General features: G+C 37.5%; 3 protein-coding genes across 6 annotated transcripts in view; 2 read left to right on the top strand and 1 right to left on the bottom strand.

Moving 5' to 3' along the window:
• Window positions 1–20,614, top strand: part of hoxd10a (homeobox D10a) — a 38,675-nt gene continuing 18,061 nt past the window's right edge. For 2 of the 4 annotated variants that reach the window (XR_006098706.1, XR_006098707.1), the window contains exons 1-2: window positions 1–86; window positions 1,101–1,310. The gene's annotated coding sequence lies outside the window, so the exon portion shown is untranslated. Of the gene's footprint in view, window positions 87–1,100; window positions 1,311–12,129; window positions 13,324–20,614 lie in introns of those variants that run through there. The other 2 variants (XR_006098708.1, XM_042425678.1) reach the window with 2 other exon arrangements.
• The window catches only part of hoxd4a (homeobox D4a), a 55,618-nt gene continuing 36,233 nt past the window's right edge, over window positions 1,230–20,614 (top strand). The window contains exon 1 of the mRNA XM_042425681.1: window positions 1,230–1,310. The gene's annotated coding sequence lies outside the window, so the exon portion shown is untranslated. The remainder of the gene's footprint in view (window positions 1,311–20,614) is intronic.
• On the bottom strand, window positions 8,862–10,968 carry evx2 (even-skipped homeobox 2). The gene is made up of 3 exons (XM_042425676.1): window positions 10,575–10,968; window positions 9,951–10,183; window positions 8,862–9,476 (listed from the first exon to the last, which is right to left on the bottom strand). The coding sequence occupies exons 1-3, from the start codon at window positions 10,966–10,968 to the stop codon at window positions 8,862–8,864; spliced, it is 1,242 nt and encodes a 413-aa protein (XP_042281610.1).

The raw sequence follows: 20,614 nt of genomic DNA on the forward strand, positions 1-20,614 counted from the left end.
CATAAGCCTTCTTATTTTAATTAATTCTTTAACATGAAGGAAATGAGGAGCACTTCTAAAAAAAGGAAACGGTTCAAACACAAATGGTTGGTTTATAGCTGCTGTTTTATGGACATTGTTGCAGTAGGCCTGGGCTCCAACAGTAGCTGCAGCTACATGCTGTGACCACATTGTGAGGAGGTACAAACTTTGTCGTGGCTGGTTATGTCAGGCTGTGGTAGTTTGCCTGTATCAGTTTTGTGGGCGAACAGCAATTGAGTAAAGTCAGCAAATGTTTTATGTTCATTCTGTGTAAAGATACTGCAGTTAAGTTGATGAGGTTACTTTAGCATTAGCTGTATTAGCTACTCTGTTTGCCACTGTGCATTGAGTTTCATGTTGGCACATTAGTATTTTATGGGTAATGGGTAATTATATATGTTGTTTTGATGTGGTGGCTGAAAATATATCATGGTCATGAACACAAGTGCATAATTTTGACTGCTAAGCTAACTAAGGGAGGCTATTGAGTTCCCTACACTGTGACTCCTGTATGTAACCCCATGAAGACCATGCCTGACTGCTGCCATGGCTGTGACTGTGACTATGACCATGGCTATGGCTGTAGTTACAAGCATTGTGATTATGGCTATGTCTACCCCTCTAGCTGTGTCTGTGGCTGTGATTTTGGCTATGACACTGGCTGTAGCTGTGACTTTTGAGTTGCTATACCCGTGGCTGACTATGACTAGCACTGTTGTGATTACCAAAGCTGTGACACAAGCTATCTGTGAACTCTTGTTGGTATATTGGAAATCAATCTGATCTATTTGATGGAGTTGGGTTCAAATGCTGGTGGGAGTGTCTGACTCTGTAACACTTTCTTGGCTGTTACTTCCTTATGTGCTGTATAGAGTAGCCAGCCATTCATAACCATATCCTATAGCCATAGCAGTTGCCATAGTCATATCATAGCCATGGCCAGGCATAAACAGCCACACTCCTGATGTGGTCACAGCAAGTGGCTTGTTGCTACTGTATGAACTTGGGCCTTCTTCAGTTGCTGACTGCACTGTCTACACTGCCCTTTTTAAAGTTCTTTTTTGTGTTCACTTTTTCAGGAATCCATGCTTTCATCTGCCTAAACTGAGGAAAGGTTGTTATGGCAGCACTTCTTTTTATTGGGTCTTCAAATGTTCCCTTGCTGAGGACCAGATGTGCTCACTCTGTCTACATCACAAAGTTCATCACTGGGGCTTACTGAAGACCAAGGAAGGACAATGTGCTGATGTTAAACCTAATGCACCAACAGTCTGAAATGGCAGCGCAAGGTAAGTGCACTAAAACAGACTAGAACTGGTTCCATTTAACTTTGCCTATCAAGGAAGTTCATAACTGGTCAGCAAAGGTCTCTTCCAAACATGGCTTAGAAATGCAGCTTTCTTTTGTCCAAATTCGGAGGACGTAGATGTTGTATTCTTTGCGGGCCTCAATAGCCCACAACAGGGCGTGGTTTGGTCTTAATGAATGTGTTCAAGTGGTCCTAATCAAATGTGAATTCAGTTAATATTGTTATTGTGACCACATACATACCAGGTATTTGTGTTCAGGTGGTCATAATTCACTGGTTTGTAAATCCATTAAATGTACCATGAATGGACCAATGAAGAAATGACAAGCAATGATTAATTCTAGCTAAGCATAAACTCTGCTGTTTGTTTTCGGATTGGTGGCAGTTATTTTGATATATAAATGTGCTAAATTATTTTCCATGTCACAACTTGTATAGTGAACTATAGTATCATAGAGCTTACTTAACATACTGTACAGATATCTATATAGTACAGACACACACCAAGAAATATAGATGAATAACATACATAACTAAATATAAGTGTGTTCCTGTAATCAGTGTGACATTGTTTTTAGAGCTGCCAGAGCAGAAAGAACAAGACTCTTATGAAAGCATGTGCTTCCCCATTTTCACATCCTGTGACTGCATTTGGATGGGAGAAGCGTGAAATGGGTTCAGGGTTGTTTACTATGGTGAGTGCAATGGAGGCTCTGTTGCAGAGATTGGTAGGGTAAGGTAGGAGGCCAGTTATTTTGGAGGCAGTGTGTGCAATTTGAAAAAAAAAAAGAAAAGTTCTCATTGGATATGGATAAGATGGTAAAGAAACATGAGGGAACGCTAAAGTAATATGGATTGAACTGTGGTTTTGCATAGCAGCAACATCAGTTGGTAAGCAACATAAGAGTGCTTTGAGTTTATGAAGTCGTTCCTGAATATCGGTGTTGTGTTCGTCAAAACTGAGGTCATTGTTGAGTATGATTCCAAACTCTACCTGCGGGATATCTGGTAGCCAGGACGCATACGCCTTTGTTGCATGTCATAACACTTTCTCTCTACCCATCTTTCCTAATCATCTGTGCCAGAAACTGTCCAATAAAGGCAGTTGTATTTGCTTGTGTTTTCTGTACTTTTTATAGTATTTTTTTCACTTTTTGTTTGTATTTCCTTAAAGGACCAGTGTGTAGAATTTAGTGGTATCTAGCAGTTAGGTTGCAGATTGCAACAAAATGAATAAACCTCCCCTCCCCCTCCCTTTCGAAGCGTGAAGGAGAATCTATGGTGGCTGCGAAAAATGCGAAAGGCTCTTTCTAGAGCCAGTGTTTGGTTTGTCCGTTCTGGGCTACTGTACGAACATGGCGGTGCAACGTGGCAGCCTCTGTGGGAGAGGACCCACTCCCTATGTAGATATAAAGGGCTCATTCTAAGGTAACAAAAACATAACAATTCTTATTTTCAGGTGATTATACACTAATTAAAACATACTTATGAAATACACATTATCCTGTGTCATACTGTCACCTTCCTTGAAAGTCTAATGGAGAGTGTAAAGAGTGTAATTTCAGTCTTATCTTGCTAAAAATGACTGTCTTGAACAATACTGAGCATATGAATGGAAAGCAGTGAAAACTCACCATCAGAATTGATTGAATTCAAGCTGACCACAAGTCTTTGTGATGGCAGGGACAACCAGTTTTTTTACCTTTCAAACCTATGGGAATGAGAATCTGATAGTTATAACATTTGTGGTAGAGTATCACATTAAGTGAACTTTTTCTGGTGTCTGTCCACCCTGACCACCTCTCAAGACTGTTTGTAGCGTTATATGAATTTCATATTTTCAACTTTCTGCTTTACTACTGACCACATACTATTTTAACCAAAAACCAATGCTGTCATTTTGTTTTAGAAAATACTTGAAACAAGGGGATTTGCACTGGAAATAGGTTGGAATATTCTTACTGCACTGACAGATAAAGAAAAGAAGACTTTAAGAACTTAATTACAGAGTAAAATGACTAAATAACCGTAAATGTTAGTTACTGCCCACCACTGCTTAGGTAGTTCAGACGGTAAACTCTATTCTGTTTAGATTGGTGGCCATTTACTATTAGAAATGTAGTCTGTTATTAAATGACTGGTTTTAGGAAACTCGTGATACGAACCGGTGATTGAAAGGGTTTTTTTTAAAAACATTTATAATGCAGTTAAACTGGGGAATAAAGTATTAATTTTTTGCATTGACTGACTCTTTATACAAACATAAAGGTCACACTCCAAAAACACTTTGATTTCATTAAATTTTTTGTTTTTTATTTTTGTCTTGCTGCTATGTACTTCTGCATTCATGAAAGTATTTGTGGGCAGGTCAGGTGCAGACCACCAAGACCACCATCAGGACGAAAGACAAAATACATGCATGAGATGTCATTTCTCTGTTAAGTTGTCTCTGCATGGGGAGAAGAATTCTCTAAGCATCTTGTGGTAAAATTTTAAAAGTGCATGCCCACTTGTTTGACCTCATCAGCCTCTTAAAATGTGCTCACTGTTGACAACGTAAACATATTTATTGCCAGAAACATCAGACAGTGCAGGATCCTTTCTTACCTTTAGTGTTATTGCCACAAAAATAATCATAATGTTATAGCTTTGTCATTACTCTTGAATAATGCAAGGCTTCACTTGTGCACCTTTGGCGATCTAAGATGTGAAATAAAAAATCTCTTGGGAACCAGACTCATTAAAGAACTACACCAGAGACGGGTCCATAACCTACTGACTGTAACTTAAAAAATACAGAAGTGAAAATGATTTATCCTGGCAAACATCTTCTCAAAATCAAAGGATGCTGAAAGAAAAAGTGTTGACTTTTAATCCAGATGAATTTGACAATCAAATGATGATTAACTAAAAACCAAAATCACTGACTTATTCTGACACTTGCAGTGGCAGCCAAAAGTTGTATGAGTGGCACTTTCCAATAGGATTGGGTTTCAGACGAAGAAGATGAAGAAGAACTGCCATGTGTAAGCTATTATAAATTAAAACATGTCAGAAGTTCCCACAGAGCCCCACTTCTACACTAATTCTAATAAGAAAGAGGCAAGGTGAATCTCAATGAGACGAAGAATTAACCGGGGACCCAAATTTTTAAGAATGCACTGGAACAGAATGAAAATCAATCACAGGAATGTAGATGACACATATGCGTCGTCCCTTACAACTATATTTTAATGTGATTTTTAAAAGTAAATTCTGTATGTGCACGATTTCATAAACTGTCTTTGGGATATTGATGACAACTTGATGATTTCAATGTTTTTGGGTGTGTAGTATTTTCAAGTGTAATGTTCTTGTAAGTGAGAGTTTGGCTAGAAAGTAGACCCCTGTCCCACCTGATCCCCCAATCTTTACAAAAAAATATATTTTTTATTATTTAAATACTGAGATTAGTTTGTTGCTAATGTGACCAGATGTAATCAGAAAAATTTACAATACCATAACAACATTGACAAAAACATAATATTTCAAAGGTATTTCTCCATTAACTTCCTTTTCAGAAATGTGTTGCTTTTAAAATTCCCCAAATATAATATTAAACAAATTAAAAATTACTGTTAATATTGTAGATGTCTACAGGCTGCGTTTCAAGAACAGGACAGAAGAATAGCAGAATTTATTGTACCACCTTAACCGTATCCAGAGCGTAAGACCACTGGAAGATTTAGTCTTTAAACCAATAAAAGCAATTTCCAAAGATAATTGAGAACATGTTTCAATGCATATGCATGAAAAAAGGATTTTCCATAGGACCAACTCACATGCTCACGTAATTGATTGAGGGGATGACCCGTTATATTAAATGTTATTTGAGAACCATCAAAACGCGCAAAATTGCAAATTGCCCAGCTTGTATCTGAATTAATACCTCATTCATCATCATTATGAGTTGATAAGTTAATTTAACCATTTCATTCTGTCTTAATGAGCTATAGTTGAATTAATGTCATGTAATATATGAAAGTAACATTTGAACAGAGGCAATGATTTGAGACAAACAGAGCAGAAACTACTTTAGAAGCATAATGGTGGCATAAATCTCATCAAGCTGCAGTTCATGTTGCTCGTTTTCTTTACATTTTGGGAAAATAATCCAGCTATATTATTTTTTAGTGAGTACAGGCAGCGTTTGATGATGTTTGATTGACTTAGTGGATGTTTTGATGGAACAGCTGGTATATCAGCTGTAAATACTGCATTAGATCCAAATGTGAGGACAATATGTGTTAATAAGCAGGCTGGGTTATAATGGAGGATAATATTACACGCGTGGAATTAAGTTTATGCTTTCAAAGTAACAATAGGGACAAAATAACTGCATGTACGTGTTGTATTTTATAGTCAGTTGGCTCACTGAAGACCCTACTGAGCTGCCAGTCCTTCATCTGGCGTTGAGTGACTGCATTTGACCATAGGGGTCTGCGCTGTCTTCTGGTTCCACCTTAAATGCGTTTTGGCCCCGCTTGCTCCCTGTAGTTTAGGTTTTTTGTCCTCCCGCAGCAGCTGTCACCCTGCATTACTCGCAGTCAGCTAAATGAAACATTATTCTAAACATATGCATCGTAATCAGTCCGGTCACACTTACAAGAACACGCGTTAATAAGGCAATCAATCACTCTGGAACAAGCAAGTTGTTCTGTAACAGCTCATAAACAGTGTGTAATGAAGAATTGGAGGTTAGCATGACACGGCGCTGATCAGATAATCAATGTCAAAGATGCGATGAATGTCAGTAAATGCAGTTTTCATGTCGTTTCTATAAAATCCTCAATTTACAACAAGCAGTTCAATTACCCTGAAAATACAGTCAATTAAATAGGGGTGATTGGACAGTAGGGGCAGGATCATCGATCTTTGCATTTCTATCTCGCTGGTGGACATTTAATTTGGTTTTTCTATTAGCACCGAAATAAAGAAAATATAAAATATATTAAACAACCCAAAGATTTATTTTCTTGTCAGAAACCATTCGGCTAAGGTGACAGACAGTCCTCTGCATTATGATGAATTCTTTTTTCAGTCTTGCACATTGGATACAAAACTAATCGTGTTATTGTGGGCAGTGTTTTTCTGGCCTCTGTCTTTTCCTTTTTACACCTCCATCTATCTCAATGCCTTTGTTGTATGGGTTGCAGCCCTCGCTTTAGTAAAGAGCAAGGAAACATGGTGATATATCACGCCCATATTTGCTGCCCTAATCCTATTTCTTTAATGGGGACGTTCAAAAAAGCAACTTATCTTAAAGTCTCTTGGGGCATTCTGGTGTAGGCTATATTTTAACCAAGTGCAATTAACGACAGTATCAGCTTGTATCATTTAGAGGTAATGTAAAAATAATGGTAAATTATAGGGCCGGAATGACCCGTGATGGCATGCTTCATATTCCCTATAGCTTTCCCACCTATTTATTAATTAATGTTACACAGTGTTTTCTATAGAGATGGTGCCACAGCACATAAATAAGCCGAGGATGTCTTTATTTTAGGATTTTTCTTTTATATAAATATAGCTATATATATATGTGTGTGTGTGTCGAGCTTGTTAGTCTGTAACATGATATAAAATCAAATCCATTTTTTGAAGTCAACCTAGATTTGGATTATTTTGCTGCAATGTCATATAATGTGAAGAGATGGAAATGTGTAAAGATTTTTTTTTATTTATTTTCCAAGAACAAACACGATCAATAAATAACATGATTTACATTTCATATTGCACTTTTTTTTCAAGTTAAAATATTTAAATTCATACAGTCATTGATATTTTAAACACAGAGATATAGAGTTATAACAGAGGCCCTATAGGGACAAAGGCCAATACTATTTTCATTTCATTTCATTTCAGTGCTTGTTTATCAGCCCTTTTAAAAGCCTCTTTTTGAGTGGACCGTAACGAAAATGTTCTCCATCTCAAATAATCCACCCTCTAAAAATTTCGCACGAAATACAGATCATGAATTTGGACTAATTGGTGATTTTACAGGTCAATTTGTAGGCGGGTTTTTTTTGTGATGGGCCTATTTGGCGTGTACATCCAGTGTTTTAACATTAAAAACATTCAGCAAGTCACACAAAAAAATAAATAAAAAAAAAAACAAACAAAAAATGTGTTTCAAAAATAGCCTACCATCCACATTTCATGAAGCATTTTTTTTTCCAGGGCGATCAATAATTCAGTTTCCAACCATCAGTAGGACTATCCATGATATTTGCAAAATATTTCACGATTTACAATTCACATGTTTTATAATTAACATAGCTAATGGTGATGTCCCAACAGGAACGAATAAAATAGCACATAGCCATTTTTACAGGCGCAGACAGATTGTAAAACCAGGCTAATTTGTCTGAATTTTCGCCTTGCTCAGTCCCGTCACTGTGTGTACTGAGTGAGGAGGTCCTACAGGGACTACATACCTATGAAAATACTGGGTTTGATATAATGAGGTTCTGCAATGTAAATAAAAGGGAGATCACTGCATGTATCGAGGTATTTTCCCACTATGAACAAACACGTGTGAGGGGTTCTTTGTAGGCTTGTGTGTAATATTTTTAAACCCTCCACGTGTCAAATAGTAGCCATGTACAGTGCATTTCTGTGTACCAGGACTGTCGCTTTGTTTCAGGTCTTTTGTATGTCTAATGACTTCCCTCCGCGGGTTGTTAGCACTTGACAGCGGGTCTCAAAACGAGGAACTTTCTTACAGTCGTGTATTCAAAGGAGCTCCATCTAGGTACATGATTGGCAATTTTTGTCATGATCCTCTCATTATTAACATAAAAATTGACACGAAAGACGCGGTGCAAAAATGATATGCACCTTCCAGCTGATTAGGCATATCCCCACAGAGCTGAGGCTGGGTGTTAGAGAAGCTGTTGCTGCCAAAATCTCAGTCTATTAGGCCTTAGTGAAGAAAGATATGCTGCTGGGATGAAAAGCAGGACCTTAGATAGCATAATTACATCAGGTTTGTGTCTTAAAACCTAAGCAGTCAGGATAGCCAGGCTGGGTCTGTCGTGTTGAATATTGGACATTTGAGCCGCATAAATGTGGAATTAGACTCAATCTCAGTTCCATAGTTTAATTTGGGGACAAGTAGAAACACATAAGTTTATTTAAAATGGCACAGTGAGTGAGGCATGGGGACAGAATGAATACTCTATTATTTTTTTCTCCAAATATGTAAGTTAATCCAGCACAGCCCATAAAAACACAAGGGCACACGCCTTTTAGAAAAGGCTTTTTTATGAGTTGCAAAATTTTCGGTGCTCAGCTATTCATGTCGTTTTCGTTATAAAGAGCCTTTTTGGGTTTGAGTCAGACTTTTATAAATTAATCTTAGTGTGTGTTTGTGTGTGTCTTTACAATGCTGTGTAATAAACAAATGCTTTACCCCGGTGTGATATTTAAAGTAGGCCTATCCCCTAAAGTAGAGCAAAATATGAAACGGTCGTGTAGGCTGCATGATGAGTTATCTGTTAAGCGAAGTTTCTTCTCGTTGGTCTGGTGACGGGACTGAGGTCTTACTGAGAACAGCAGCAGAATACGGCAAAAATCCACTCTCGGATCTTTGCCCCGAAGCTGTGCAGGTAAAGTCAGCGCTGGTGCTCCTGGAGCCCAGCGCGCTGGCCGCCTGGCTGCTGTGGCAGCTGAGACACGAACAAGGCCCGGCGGCTGACGGGGCGCTTACCGCAGCCGCCGCTGCCGCGGCCGCTGCCGCCGCTGATGCCGCTGCTGAGCTATTCAGGCCTGCGGGTGACTGGTAGAGTCCCGGGTGCCTGAAGCTGCACAGGAGCTCTGGCCGTGAGTAGGGGTGGGAAAGTGCGCGGAAGGTGTCGAGGGGCCGGATGGAAGTGGCGAAAGGTGACGAGGCGGCACCGGTGGCGGCGGCGGCTGCTGCTGCTGCTGTGACACCGACGTGCGGGTAGTAATGTAGAGGCATGTGCGAGTGGAAAGGGTAAGGTAGACTTCCTGTAGCTGCCGCATGCGTCATCATGTAAGTGTAGAAGCTGGGGTCTGCTGGATGGGGCCAGGACATCGCCAAACGCTGCCTTTTATCCTTCATCCGCCTGTTCTGGAACCACACCTGCACACAAAGCCAAAACAAGGCCCATATTGAAGCTGCCATGTTGTTCCCAAGCTCTAAATTTAGACCTCTGAAGAGATTCAGCGTCTGCTTACAGACACTGATCTCTACATTCATGTTAAATCGCGAAAAAAATGTTATATGTTGCAGAAGTTAAAAATATAACAATCAACTTTTAAAGACCTGAAAATATATTTTGCTCTTTTCAATATTTTATTTTTAATAAATAGCATGCAGGCTGTGAATTAATTGTAGCCTACACATAACAGTTGTATTGATTAGCATCCAGTGGAGTGACAAATAAAAAAAGCGTTATTTAATGTATAAATCAAAATATCACACTGCAACATTTCATCAGCAGAAATAACTGTTACGCGGCCTGTATTTAATACCAACATTATTGCTTTCACAGCACAGACACAAACACACTATACATGCACACTGGACATAAGAATAATGAAGATTAATCTGTACCTTAATAGTAGTTTCGGGCAGATTTAGCGCTGCGGCTAATTCACATCTTCTCGGTCTCGAAACGTAATTTTCCCGGTAAAACTCTTTCTCCAGTCTTCCGATCTGTTCTCGGGTGAAAGCTGTCCGATACCTTCTGACCTGGTCGGAATTTGAATTGTTTGATCCTCCCGCTGAATTACCGTTCATACCCGGGATAGAATTTGAGCTCGACCCAGAATTACTGTCAGAAAAACCTAAATAAAAATAAAAAAACAAATAGTTATTAATATTGATAATACCGAAATAATATACTCGTGTGTCGGCCTACAGTAGGCCTATATTTGACAGCCTAATATTAAAAATAATAAAACTAAAGCGTTAATTTAAAATTTGTGTCAAAAAGCAAATGCAAAAGTTTTGTCAATATATATATATATATTATTAATATTACATTTGTCCATTGTATAATAATAAAAAATAGAAGTAAAGTAATGATGATGATGATAATAATGATAATAATAATAATAATAATAATGATAATAATAATAATAGAGGAAGAATACTCGCTATATTAACATCAACATACTGTATAATTGCACAAATATAAACAAGACCAAAATATCACTGAGTGAAATAAAATCTTACCTTTGTTGTTTTCCTTGTGTTGGCTCGGGGAGCGATGCGAAGGGCATCCCACCTCCACATCACTGTTAATATCTGATTCTTGTGAAACTTCGGAGTAAATGCTCATTTTCTTCCTGCTTTCTGTCGACGAAATCTCCGCCGAAGAGCTGTTTTCACTGTTGTGGTGTGTACCGAAAAGACTGTCAATTTCAAATTTGCCTTTCGTCGGGATGTCCCCAAGATTTCCATGGAGAGAAGCCGAAGTGATTCTCGGGCTTAGCCGTCCGCTGTGCTGAGAGTTTTCCAGGGCCTCCAGCACTGAATTTCCCGGCGTCTCTGAAAGCCTTTTCCCTGCGACGGGACTGTGCAGACCTCTCTCCATCAATATCATCTCTTTTCTTATCCTCTCCATCATTAAGCCGCGCAAGACGAGGAGGAAGAGAAAAAAAAAAAAAAAAAGGAAAAAAAAAAACACAACACTTGTCCAGGGGGCTGGCGCACCAGTGAGTTGTACCGGAGCTAAATCCACATGCAACTCAGCAACTGTCTCTTGAATATCTGTCTCTAAACCTTTTTATAAGCAAGACGCGAAAAAATGAAAGAATCTGAATGCAATCGACGAGCGACTGCTCAAAATGTGCCGTGCATCCCTCCCCACAGCGGCAAAAAATGTCATTCATCAAAAGTGGTAGCTGTTCGTTGTTAAAATGCTCGGCTGACGTTGCTCCAATGATCATTTATTGTAACAGGTTTATAAGCAAATAAATAGGAGAGGGCTGTCACTTGATGATGGAGGCGGCCTTCGGTCAGACGAATAATATCCAAGTGGAGAGGAAGAGAGGAGCGAGATGCTTGTCCCTGGGTTGATCTCTGAGTCTGTTTTAGATTGCTCTTGGGTTTGGCCTCTTGGGTGAAATTGGCAGTCTGATTAATAAAATGAGCGGTGCAACATTTCCCTCTTCATTTAGGAATATTATTATGCTTTGATTCTCTATTGTTTCCCTCCTCTCTGTTCGCCCTCCTCCCCCCTCTGTAATCCTTGTTCTTTTATTTATTCTCCTTATTTCTTTCTCTCTTTTTTGTCCATTTCTGTGCTTTAATCAGATTAAGGTGCAAGTTTGTGATAAAAGGTGAGCTGTAGTGTTTTTCAGTTAGTGAGACCTTTTTTTTTAGCAAGTTTTTTGTTCCTTTTTTCTTGGATGTTGATCCACTCAGTTCTTTATTCGTTTAAGACACATTTTGATGTGGTGATAATGGGTGCATTATTACACATTTACTGACAACAGTACATACTTATATATTAATTAAGGCATGCAGAAGTAGGCTTCTTGCATGTTAAAGGACGTTTCTTTTAAAACGTGACAGTCATCTAATTGTTACTGTTGGAGTTAATATAGCCTATAATTTCTGTTTCTTTACATTGTCCTTGACTTTATGAATGATTTTTCTATTGGATTTAAACGAATTACACAGATTTAAGATCGTATACTTGAATATTTTATGTTTTAACAGCATCATTAGTTTAAAAGGTCACTATAAAGTCTCCAATCCCTGTGTTGAACCTCCTATTTTTTAGTATTTATAGGAAAATAACTGGCACATGTCTGCATCATATTAACTCTAACGGAGACTGGATGTGTGAAGACATAACACCCATGCATGGACTCCTGGTTTCCTCGATGTGAAATGACTGTAAAGGGACCATCAGATTATCTTCTGTGCGTTCTCTGGCGCCTCCTGCAGGTTTTAATATTAATTGCTGTCATTGATAACAGGCGTTGAATGAGTTGTTGTGTAGCTGGTGTCCTGACTTGTGACTGTCTTGAGCACTCTGGGAACATTTCCAGGCAATGTTATATGTGTATATGGCAATAAAAAAGTAAGATAAATAGGTAGTAGTAAGAATAGTAAGTAAGAAATGGGTAATAGTAATACATGTTTTATAGGCGAAAGCCAGTCTAGAGGAAATTGGAGTTGCTGTAAGGGCCACTTTCAATGAAAGAGCCTCATTCCTAATCTGACACTTTCTCTACTTTTTAATGCTTGTAAATAATATAACAGGATTCAAAACAGAACATAAATGAGCCCCCTGTCCCATCCTGTGTGATCACAGAGTATGACACTGAATATTGACACAAAGGACTTCAGAGTCCATTTAGAAGAATCTATTGAAGCCTAATTGCAGCCAATTTCAGCCCCCTAAATAATTTGTTTGTTTTTTTTAAAGCAGTGTTCATGTAAACCAATGTTTGATTTTTGTTTAAAAGAATAATGTCTTACAACTTGCAGGATAAGACCAATTATTACATTTTCACTTACCTTAGTTTAAGTTGTAATACACCCATCACTTTCTTGGTGAACACAGTGTTTTGTTTTAATAATAATAAAAAAATGCACTCAAGTAAAACACCAGTATGCATTCTTCTCTAAGAGCTCTAGGAATTTACATTTAATATAATTAGGTCATTTGCATACATGTACTGGATTAATTGTGCAGCTGACGAATCTTTCTATGAAAAGACTTTTAAGCTATGAAATATTTTTACACTGCAGTTTGTCTAAACCTTTACTAGTTGTTCCTTAGTTAGTTACAGTTAATATTTTTGAGTAATAGAGCAAATGTCACATTTCTGCTCAGCTCCTCTTCGCCAACTGTAGAAAAAAACACTGAAACAGTAAATCTTTACTTAAGTGATTTGTTTAAGTCTTTGATTGGTTGAAGTGTCTCACTGTAAACGTCAAATGATATTGTTCATATATCACTCATATGTCATCTCACCATTATTAGAGCAAATATAATTATAAGTCTCTATCTTTTCTGTTTGAATATCACATCTAAAAATAAACATGAGTTTCTGAACTTGAAGCTTATATATTCACTTTTCAACTTTGTGATTTCTTAGTTCAAAAACTGAAAATGTTGCACCTCACAGTGAGAACAAGGTGTTTTGTGTCCATAATTTGTCACACCTCACTGTTCCCAAGGGGCATTTTTCTGTGGTAGTACAGTTGGAATTTGTTCCCATGTGTAATGAAATAAACATCTCACATATTCAGTTCAAACTGTATTGAAAATTATGTTAAGTTAAATAGCCAAAAATCCATCATACTGACCAACTGTGATAATCAATGCTGTCTTCTGTGAAATAAAATACGACAAGAATATGAAAACAAAACAAATATATTTAAAAAAAAATACAATCACGATTTTTTTATTGACATTTTGTAAAAGTGGATATAAAACAGAACAGACAGGTATAAACCTGTAAAGCTGGCTAGATTTGACAAGGAGGTGTCACATTTCATGTCATTTATTCAGACTATTTATGAAGACAATGTTCATTAATCTATATGTCTGTAAATGGACCAGTGTTAGACACCAAGCACGTTTTCTAATACAGACCACTGACAAGATATTCTAAAACTAATTGACAGGGTTAGAAATACAAACACAAAGACAACAAGACACTGAAGTGACAATAATGGCAACAAAATCAGAATTATCAAGATGGTGCTCGAACCCAAATATTAATACAATAATATAATGATTACATCCACTACTGAGTTTGTGTGGCCATGCAAAGTGACGCGAAACAACAAAGTACAAATGACACTTTATAGCCACGTTTTGCACATAGTAGCCATGCATAGCAGCATTAAGCAATAAGGTATGCTGTTGATAGAGAATAAGACCAGATTTACAAAACATAACAATTAAAATTAAATTTGAGTTAAAATTAACAGTTTTGGTTAAAGTCTTGATTGATTATCTATCAGATAACTGGCCATGGGAAGTTAGCATCACATTAAAATTGAGCCAACCAAGCCAATAAGTAGGTAAATCCTAGAAACCAGGACTTAAAATGTCCCATAAAGAAGAGCTGTGGTGGCACAAGCATGCAGCAACCATCATGGCCAACTTTGATGTGCTGGAGCACCTGTCAATCAAGCAAATGGCCCTCAAAACATATTTATTTCAACGGCCTAAAGGTCCTGCACACCCACAAGTGTTTACCGTTATTAGACCCATGCCCAGGTTAAAGGCGGGCAAGCTATGATGGGAGCCTTGTCATTGAATTGTCTATCTACCTGTGAGAATGCGGAAGGTGTAAGTTGTCCCACCTTCACAAGTGCAACAAATCAGTCTGTGCACACTCACACAGTCCTGAGAAGAAGTATAATCAGACAACATAATTAAAATCACCTGTGTGGGTTTATCATGGCTGTGCAGGGCCTTTAATATTATGGCTTTCAAAGTCATCAATGAGCCTTTTTTCACAGAAGACAGTTTGATTTGTTAAAATAAAGATAAAAAGCACAGATGTTACTAATAACATTAACAATGTTTCTGTTCTATTCAAGTGTCCCAGCATGCACAATAACATGACCCTGAAACTGAAGCCGCTACAAGGAATTCAGCCGTTACTTTTTATTATTTACACCTGGACTTTTCTTACTGTGACATGTCAAAATGTTTTCCATTAGAGGCACATAAGAAGATGTGGGATTGACTGTATGGTGAGAAGTTGGGTACTTTCCCCCGCCACCTCAGTACAGTCAGTTTTGTTTTTGATTCAGCATCTAGTGGCCATTAGAGGAACTGCAACTTAAAGCACTTTATTGGCTTCAGCCATGGTGGCTGGCACTTGTTGTATACAAGGGTGAATAGGGCCACTTGACATAAGGGCTTTACCTCTCTGAGGGGTTTCCCTTGCACTTAGGACCCCTACCAACCCGGCTCTCTTAAATTTATTGCAGTCAGCAAAACAACTACTTTTTAAAGTGCTGGATATTTTTAGACCTAATTCATTGAAAGTGTAACGAGTTTGAAAAGACACCAATGGATAGGAATGTTGACATACTGCACACTAAGCTCATTGGCATAAATATTAGTTGAGTAAACAAAAAAATTTGACCCAAATTCAGAATTACTTAAACTCAAACCCTTCATTTCCATGACTCTACAATATATTTACATTTAAGAAGGACAACAACAAAGAAATACATCACTTGGCTTGTAAGTCTACCACAACTCAATCATGTGTACAAAACCATTTGTAAAATGTGTAGAAGGACAATAATAAATTTAAAGCACAACTTCTGAGAGAAGCAACACATTAAAGTGGATGGTATATAGCAATATAAGATCATGGTAGTTAAAGGGTTAATAATATTATTGTGAGCTGGGATGAACACAGAACAAGGTGGGATGGAGCAGTGGTGGTGAGACTGCAGTGTCCACTGTAAGTTCTCCTGCTGAGCTCAGGCAACATACAATTGCGGGGCGGTAACCTTGTATGAAGCTGAAGTTTTGAATTTGGTATGTGCAGCCGTATTAAATTAGCACGTGCACTAGTCAGGGGTGACTTGACACAGATGAAAAGTTCTCAGTTGCAGGGAAGTAAACTTGAGGCAGTTTGAGGAGAGAAAAGTAAAAAGGAATTAAATAATCATGTTTCTGTGCATTATATTCTGTTTACTACATCCAACCAGTGTTTCTGAATATGGCAGCAACTTCATATGTAAATCAACAAGCAGAGATTTTAAACTTGCTTGAGTGAGGTGCAGAAATACATCACAGTTGTGGGAGGAGACTGATAAAAGTATCTGAGGGATAGCTCCACCCTCCTCTAAACAACCAACAGACGTTTGTTTTGGCAAAGCAATATATGAGCATGCCTTTACAATTAACACATGCAGCAGGCAGTGAGGAATAAAAGTATATAATGCCACAATATACCCTGATGACAAAGCACCTGGAGCCACAACAGAAAAACTGGAGGGATCTGGTCTCTGTCACTGCTCAAAACACAAGAAATCATCTGTACAGCATCTGTACAGTTAAGCATAATAACATGTTTTTTTGCACTCTGTACTCATCCTGTAATACTACCCCTTGATTTTTCCTTAATAATTCAGTCAATTTATGTGATGAAGCTGTGAAGGTATGTGTTAATAAGTGGGTTGGATGAGTAAAGTTAGCTGAGAGAGCAGTTTTCCTTACATAAGAGCACATTTCAAGCATCCTGTTAAGGGTTTACTGGACTTATCACTTTAAATATATGTAGTGAAATGTAAGATGCCTTTCTGTTTGTCATTTCAAGTGCACATCTTGCAACAGGTTGTATCGACTGAACTTCTGGTACTTTATTTACCAGTTTTTAAATGTCCAAATCACACTGTCCTTACACACAACTTAGTCCTTACATACGTTGGCATTCAAAACAAAATGCATAGGAGGACAGAATATGTTGTTTTAAATCTTCCCTCCATTTTTAAGATATATATAAAAAATCCTCTGCTTGGAATTTTCTACAATTGAATGTTCAATTGCTTTATTAAAAATTCTTAAAATTACATCTACTCCTTCTCCCTCATAAAAAATATAGACTATGCATATTAATTTGAAAAGTTTAACTACTGGACCTTGATTTCTCCTACTTTACTATACTGGTACGTGCATGTCTTAAAACTCAGATTTTCAATGAGCACTGAGAAACTTTCCCTCTTCAGCAGATAAATGTGAAAACAGCTTTCTAGTGTCAAACTGCACATACTGTACATCATTCTGCACAGTGAAGCTCAAACAACACAAGCGACGAAGCAATAAGCAAAACAAAATGTTGATTGGAGGGGAACTTTAATGGATTGCAAACTTATAAAAGCCATTGCACTTAAGATATTTTGGACTTATCTCTCTATGAAGTTGCCTGATCATTGAATTCAGGTGAAAGTTGTGAGCCTTTACTGATTCTCTCTACAGTAGCTTTGATCCATTTGACTCAGGAAGTTTTGGTGGCCTGTATACAGTATATACTTGTTTTTTCTGAATGGACCTAAACTCTTGTGAAATAACTATTTGGTGTTTGCTTCCTTTTTATGATTATAATTTTCAGATAAATTCTGCTAAAGTTGTGTATCACTGGAGTCAAGGGTGCAATACTGAATCTTTTTTACTGTAAAAAGTGTCTATTTGCTAACATTACACTCCAAACCGCTGTCTTCAATAAACTACTAGTCAAAAGGATATTAAGTAGCATTTACTGAGAAAGTCAGGCACTTAAGCAACATCATGAGTAACTATTACTGCTCAAGTGTCAAAGCTATTTGTTTTCTGATTCACTGGAAAAATAGCATCTAAGTTAACATGTGTATCTAATAATAAGGCAGTTGTTCATACATTATATGCTTTTGTGGCAGAATAATTATAGGTTTTGCATTCATTTGACACATTTTTCTTTTCTTTTCTTGGCACTGCTCTGTTTAATGATCCTTCAGTCACATTGCAAGCTGCATAGTACTGTCCTCTGCTCTTAGCCACTGAGGAATGTGGATTTATGTGTCTTGACAGTTTGCTGAAATGAGAGCAAATCATCTGAAACATTTTAGTTTCCATCATCAAATTTCCATCCAGGAAAAAAGCAGTTTGAGAATCCGATCATTTCCGATGAAAGGAAAAGCGATTTGCCGGTTAAAAGAAAGACTAACAATACTACTACATCGAGAGCTTGTTAACCCTGAGAAACTGATTCGATTTTTATAATAATTTGGTTTTCAAATTATGCAAAATGACAATCTTTCAAATCAAATCTTTTCTTTAAAAGAACATCAGGGCAGGGCGGAACTAACTGGAGCAGGTTACTACATCAATAAGACATGTTGACGCATATTTTCCTTCACCCGAGTCTGTTGTCAACTCATCTACTGTTCAATCACAACCATCTTTACACTTTTTGCTGTTTATCAATAGTTTTTTTTTTTTTTTTTTTTTACTTTTTATTGTTTTATTGTTGGCTCTTCGATAGGTGTAGATTTTATAAACTTTAGCTTTTAAGCCTTTAATTTCTTGTACTTGTAATGGTTACTGCCTGAGAGTTTGACGCAACATTTCACTGGCTGTGTGCATATGTGACTAATAAAATCTCTTGAGTCTTGAAGTCTGTGTAAGAGATAAGTTGCTTCATTTTTTTGCATATTACATACCTGAGCAAGATATTAACTCAAACGGAGCTGAAATGTCTCACTAAACTGTAAAGTGATAGAAGCTCTTGCTGTTTACCAGTTATTGCATCATGTCAGTTTCTCAGTAGTGCACTGCGAAGACAACTAGGCCTTTGCTTGTCTGCTGACTTCTTTCCTTAAGTGAGAGGGCCATCTAGTGGTAATTTCTTGTGAATGCAAACAACACCCCCCTCCCCCCTTCTTCCCAGAAAAAGAAAGAAAGAAAAAACAAAAAAATCAGAAAAGGGACCAAACCTAACCACTGCTTTAACCTACAGTGTTTAAAAATCACATTCTTAAACCATGAGGCAGAGTTGCATCAAATTATTGTAATAACTGAGTAAAACTCACAACCATCTTAAATGAACAGTTTGCTGCAGGGCTATAAGTGACATGGTAGATGGTTGTAGATGCAACATTTTGATTTTTCACGACTGGAATGAATACAATATATTTCCACTTGACCAGCATCGTCAATGATAAAATAAATTGCATTTTTTTCCACATCGTCTCGCTACTAATGAGTCAAAGAAACATTAGAAACACGACACATTGACTGAATATCGTTATGCTTTAAATAGCAAGATGCTGCCATTATTATAAGTAAAATGCGACAGTGTCTTACTCAAAATAAAATGTTTTCGAGTAATTTAAGTTCTCTAAATTTCAACAATTATCAGTCATGTTTCTTTGGCGCTACTCGACTTTATCCTTTACTTTAACTGACAAAATATCGTTGGGCCTTTTTCCTGCTTTCTCCGATTCGTCGTTAAATAACTAATTATCAATATTCACAGTAAAATCTCAACAGCTACTTGTCACTTTGGTGTGAAGATGCTTCTAATTGTGAGATGACTACGAAGTAACGAATAGGCCAGTAGATGTACGACTTCACTGAAGGAGGCTCAAACATAGAAACTAAAGAGAATAGATTAAACTTTGCATCTCAATAAATGTGTAAATGATAATGTGTAGTGATACGTTTTGTGCCATTTCAGCAGCAGAATTAATCAGGAACTATTCATCATAAACTGGTCAATATGTCGATGTACATAAAGGCCTCTGTAGGAGCTAAACATTAGCATAGACTGTTCAACATATTTCGAAGTCTATTCTCAACTCATTACTTGCTGTATTATATATTAGCTGCTCTGTTCAGGTTTATTCTGAAGCGGATTGTTAGCGATTAATTAATTATTAGTTAGTTCATGATTTGTTCATTTCTCATTCTTTGGTAGCTGCGCAGAAGTTTGTGTATTGTCAGAAGTTTTTGTGTCTTCAGATTATCCGACAAAAAGGAGCACCATTCAAGGGTAACATCTGACTCAGATCTTACCCTTGCATTGTTGCTCCTCTTTTAAACATGACCTTGGCCATAACCCCTCAGACCACGTTTCTGCAGACTTCTGTCTTAAACTGAAGACTTGTGTACTGTGTAGACTTTCCAAAGATGTAAATGTTATCACAGAACAGGCCTGTGTTTGTAGACTACAAGTTTTGGGCTATTTTATGGAAATTTTTCTTTCCATTGGATAAACTACAGACGCGGAGGATCCTCTACAGTAGAATATTTTTTTTTCCCCTATGTGATCTGTTGGCTCCACACACTCTACTTTCAGCCGGATCTTTTGAAAACTGACAAAACTTATTGGAAACTGTACTAACCTTTTGGGGGATTTAATTCATACGTCAAGCAAATCCGTCAAAGGTTTAAAGGTAAATTGAATTTCTCCACCTGATTTCTATTTGAATGATTCCTCTTCGATGCCGTCGTTTGTCAGATTTGTAAGATTCCTCAGCAAAGTTTCAGTTTTACAAAAGCACGTTACTGTCAAGTATAGTCTGTAAGAAGCGATCCAAAGCTTGAACCGTAATAAGACGATTTGTCAGCTTAGTCTGTAAAACCTTGTAAAGGCCTGCAGGCTGTTGTCTATTACTTTTGAATGGGTCTAAAGACATAGAGGAGTTTCAGATGTTCACTTAGCGCCAAATGGACATAATTAGGACACAGAAAATCATTAAACTTTTCCCCATGCAGCAACTATGAGAGTATTTTCTAT

Source organism: Thunnus maccoyii, chromosome 11, assembly GCF_910596095.1.
Source record: "Thunnus maccoyii chromosome 11, fThuMac1.1, whole genome shotgun sequence".
NCBI lineage: Eukaryota > Metazoa > Chordata > Actinopteri > Scombriformes > Scombridae > Thunnus > Thunnus maccoyii.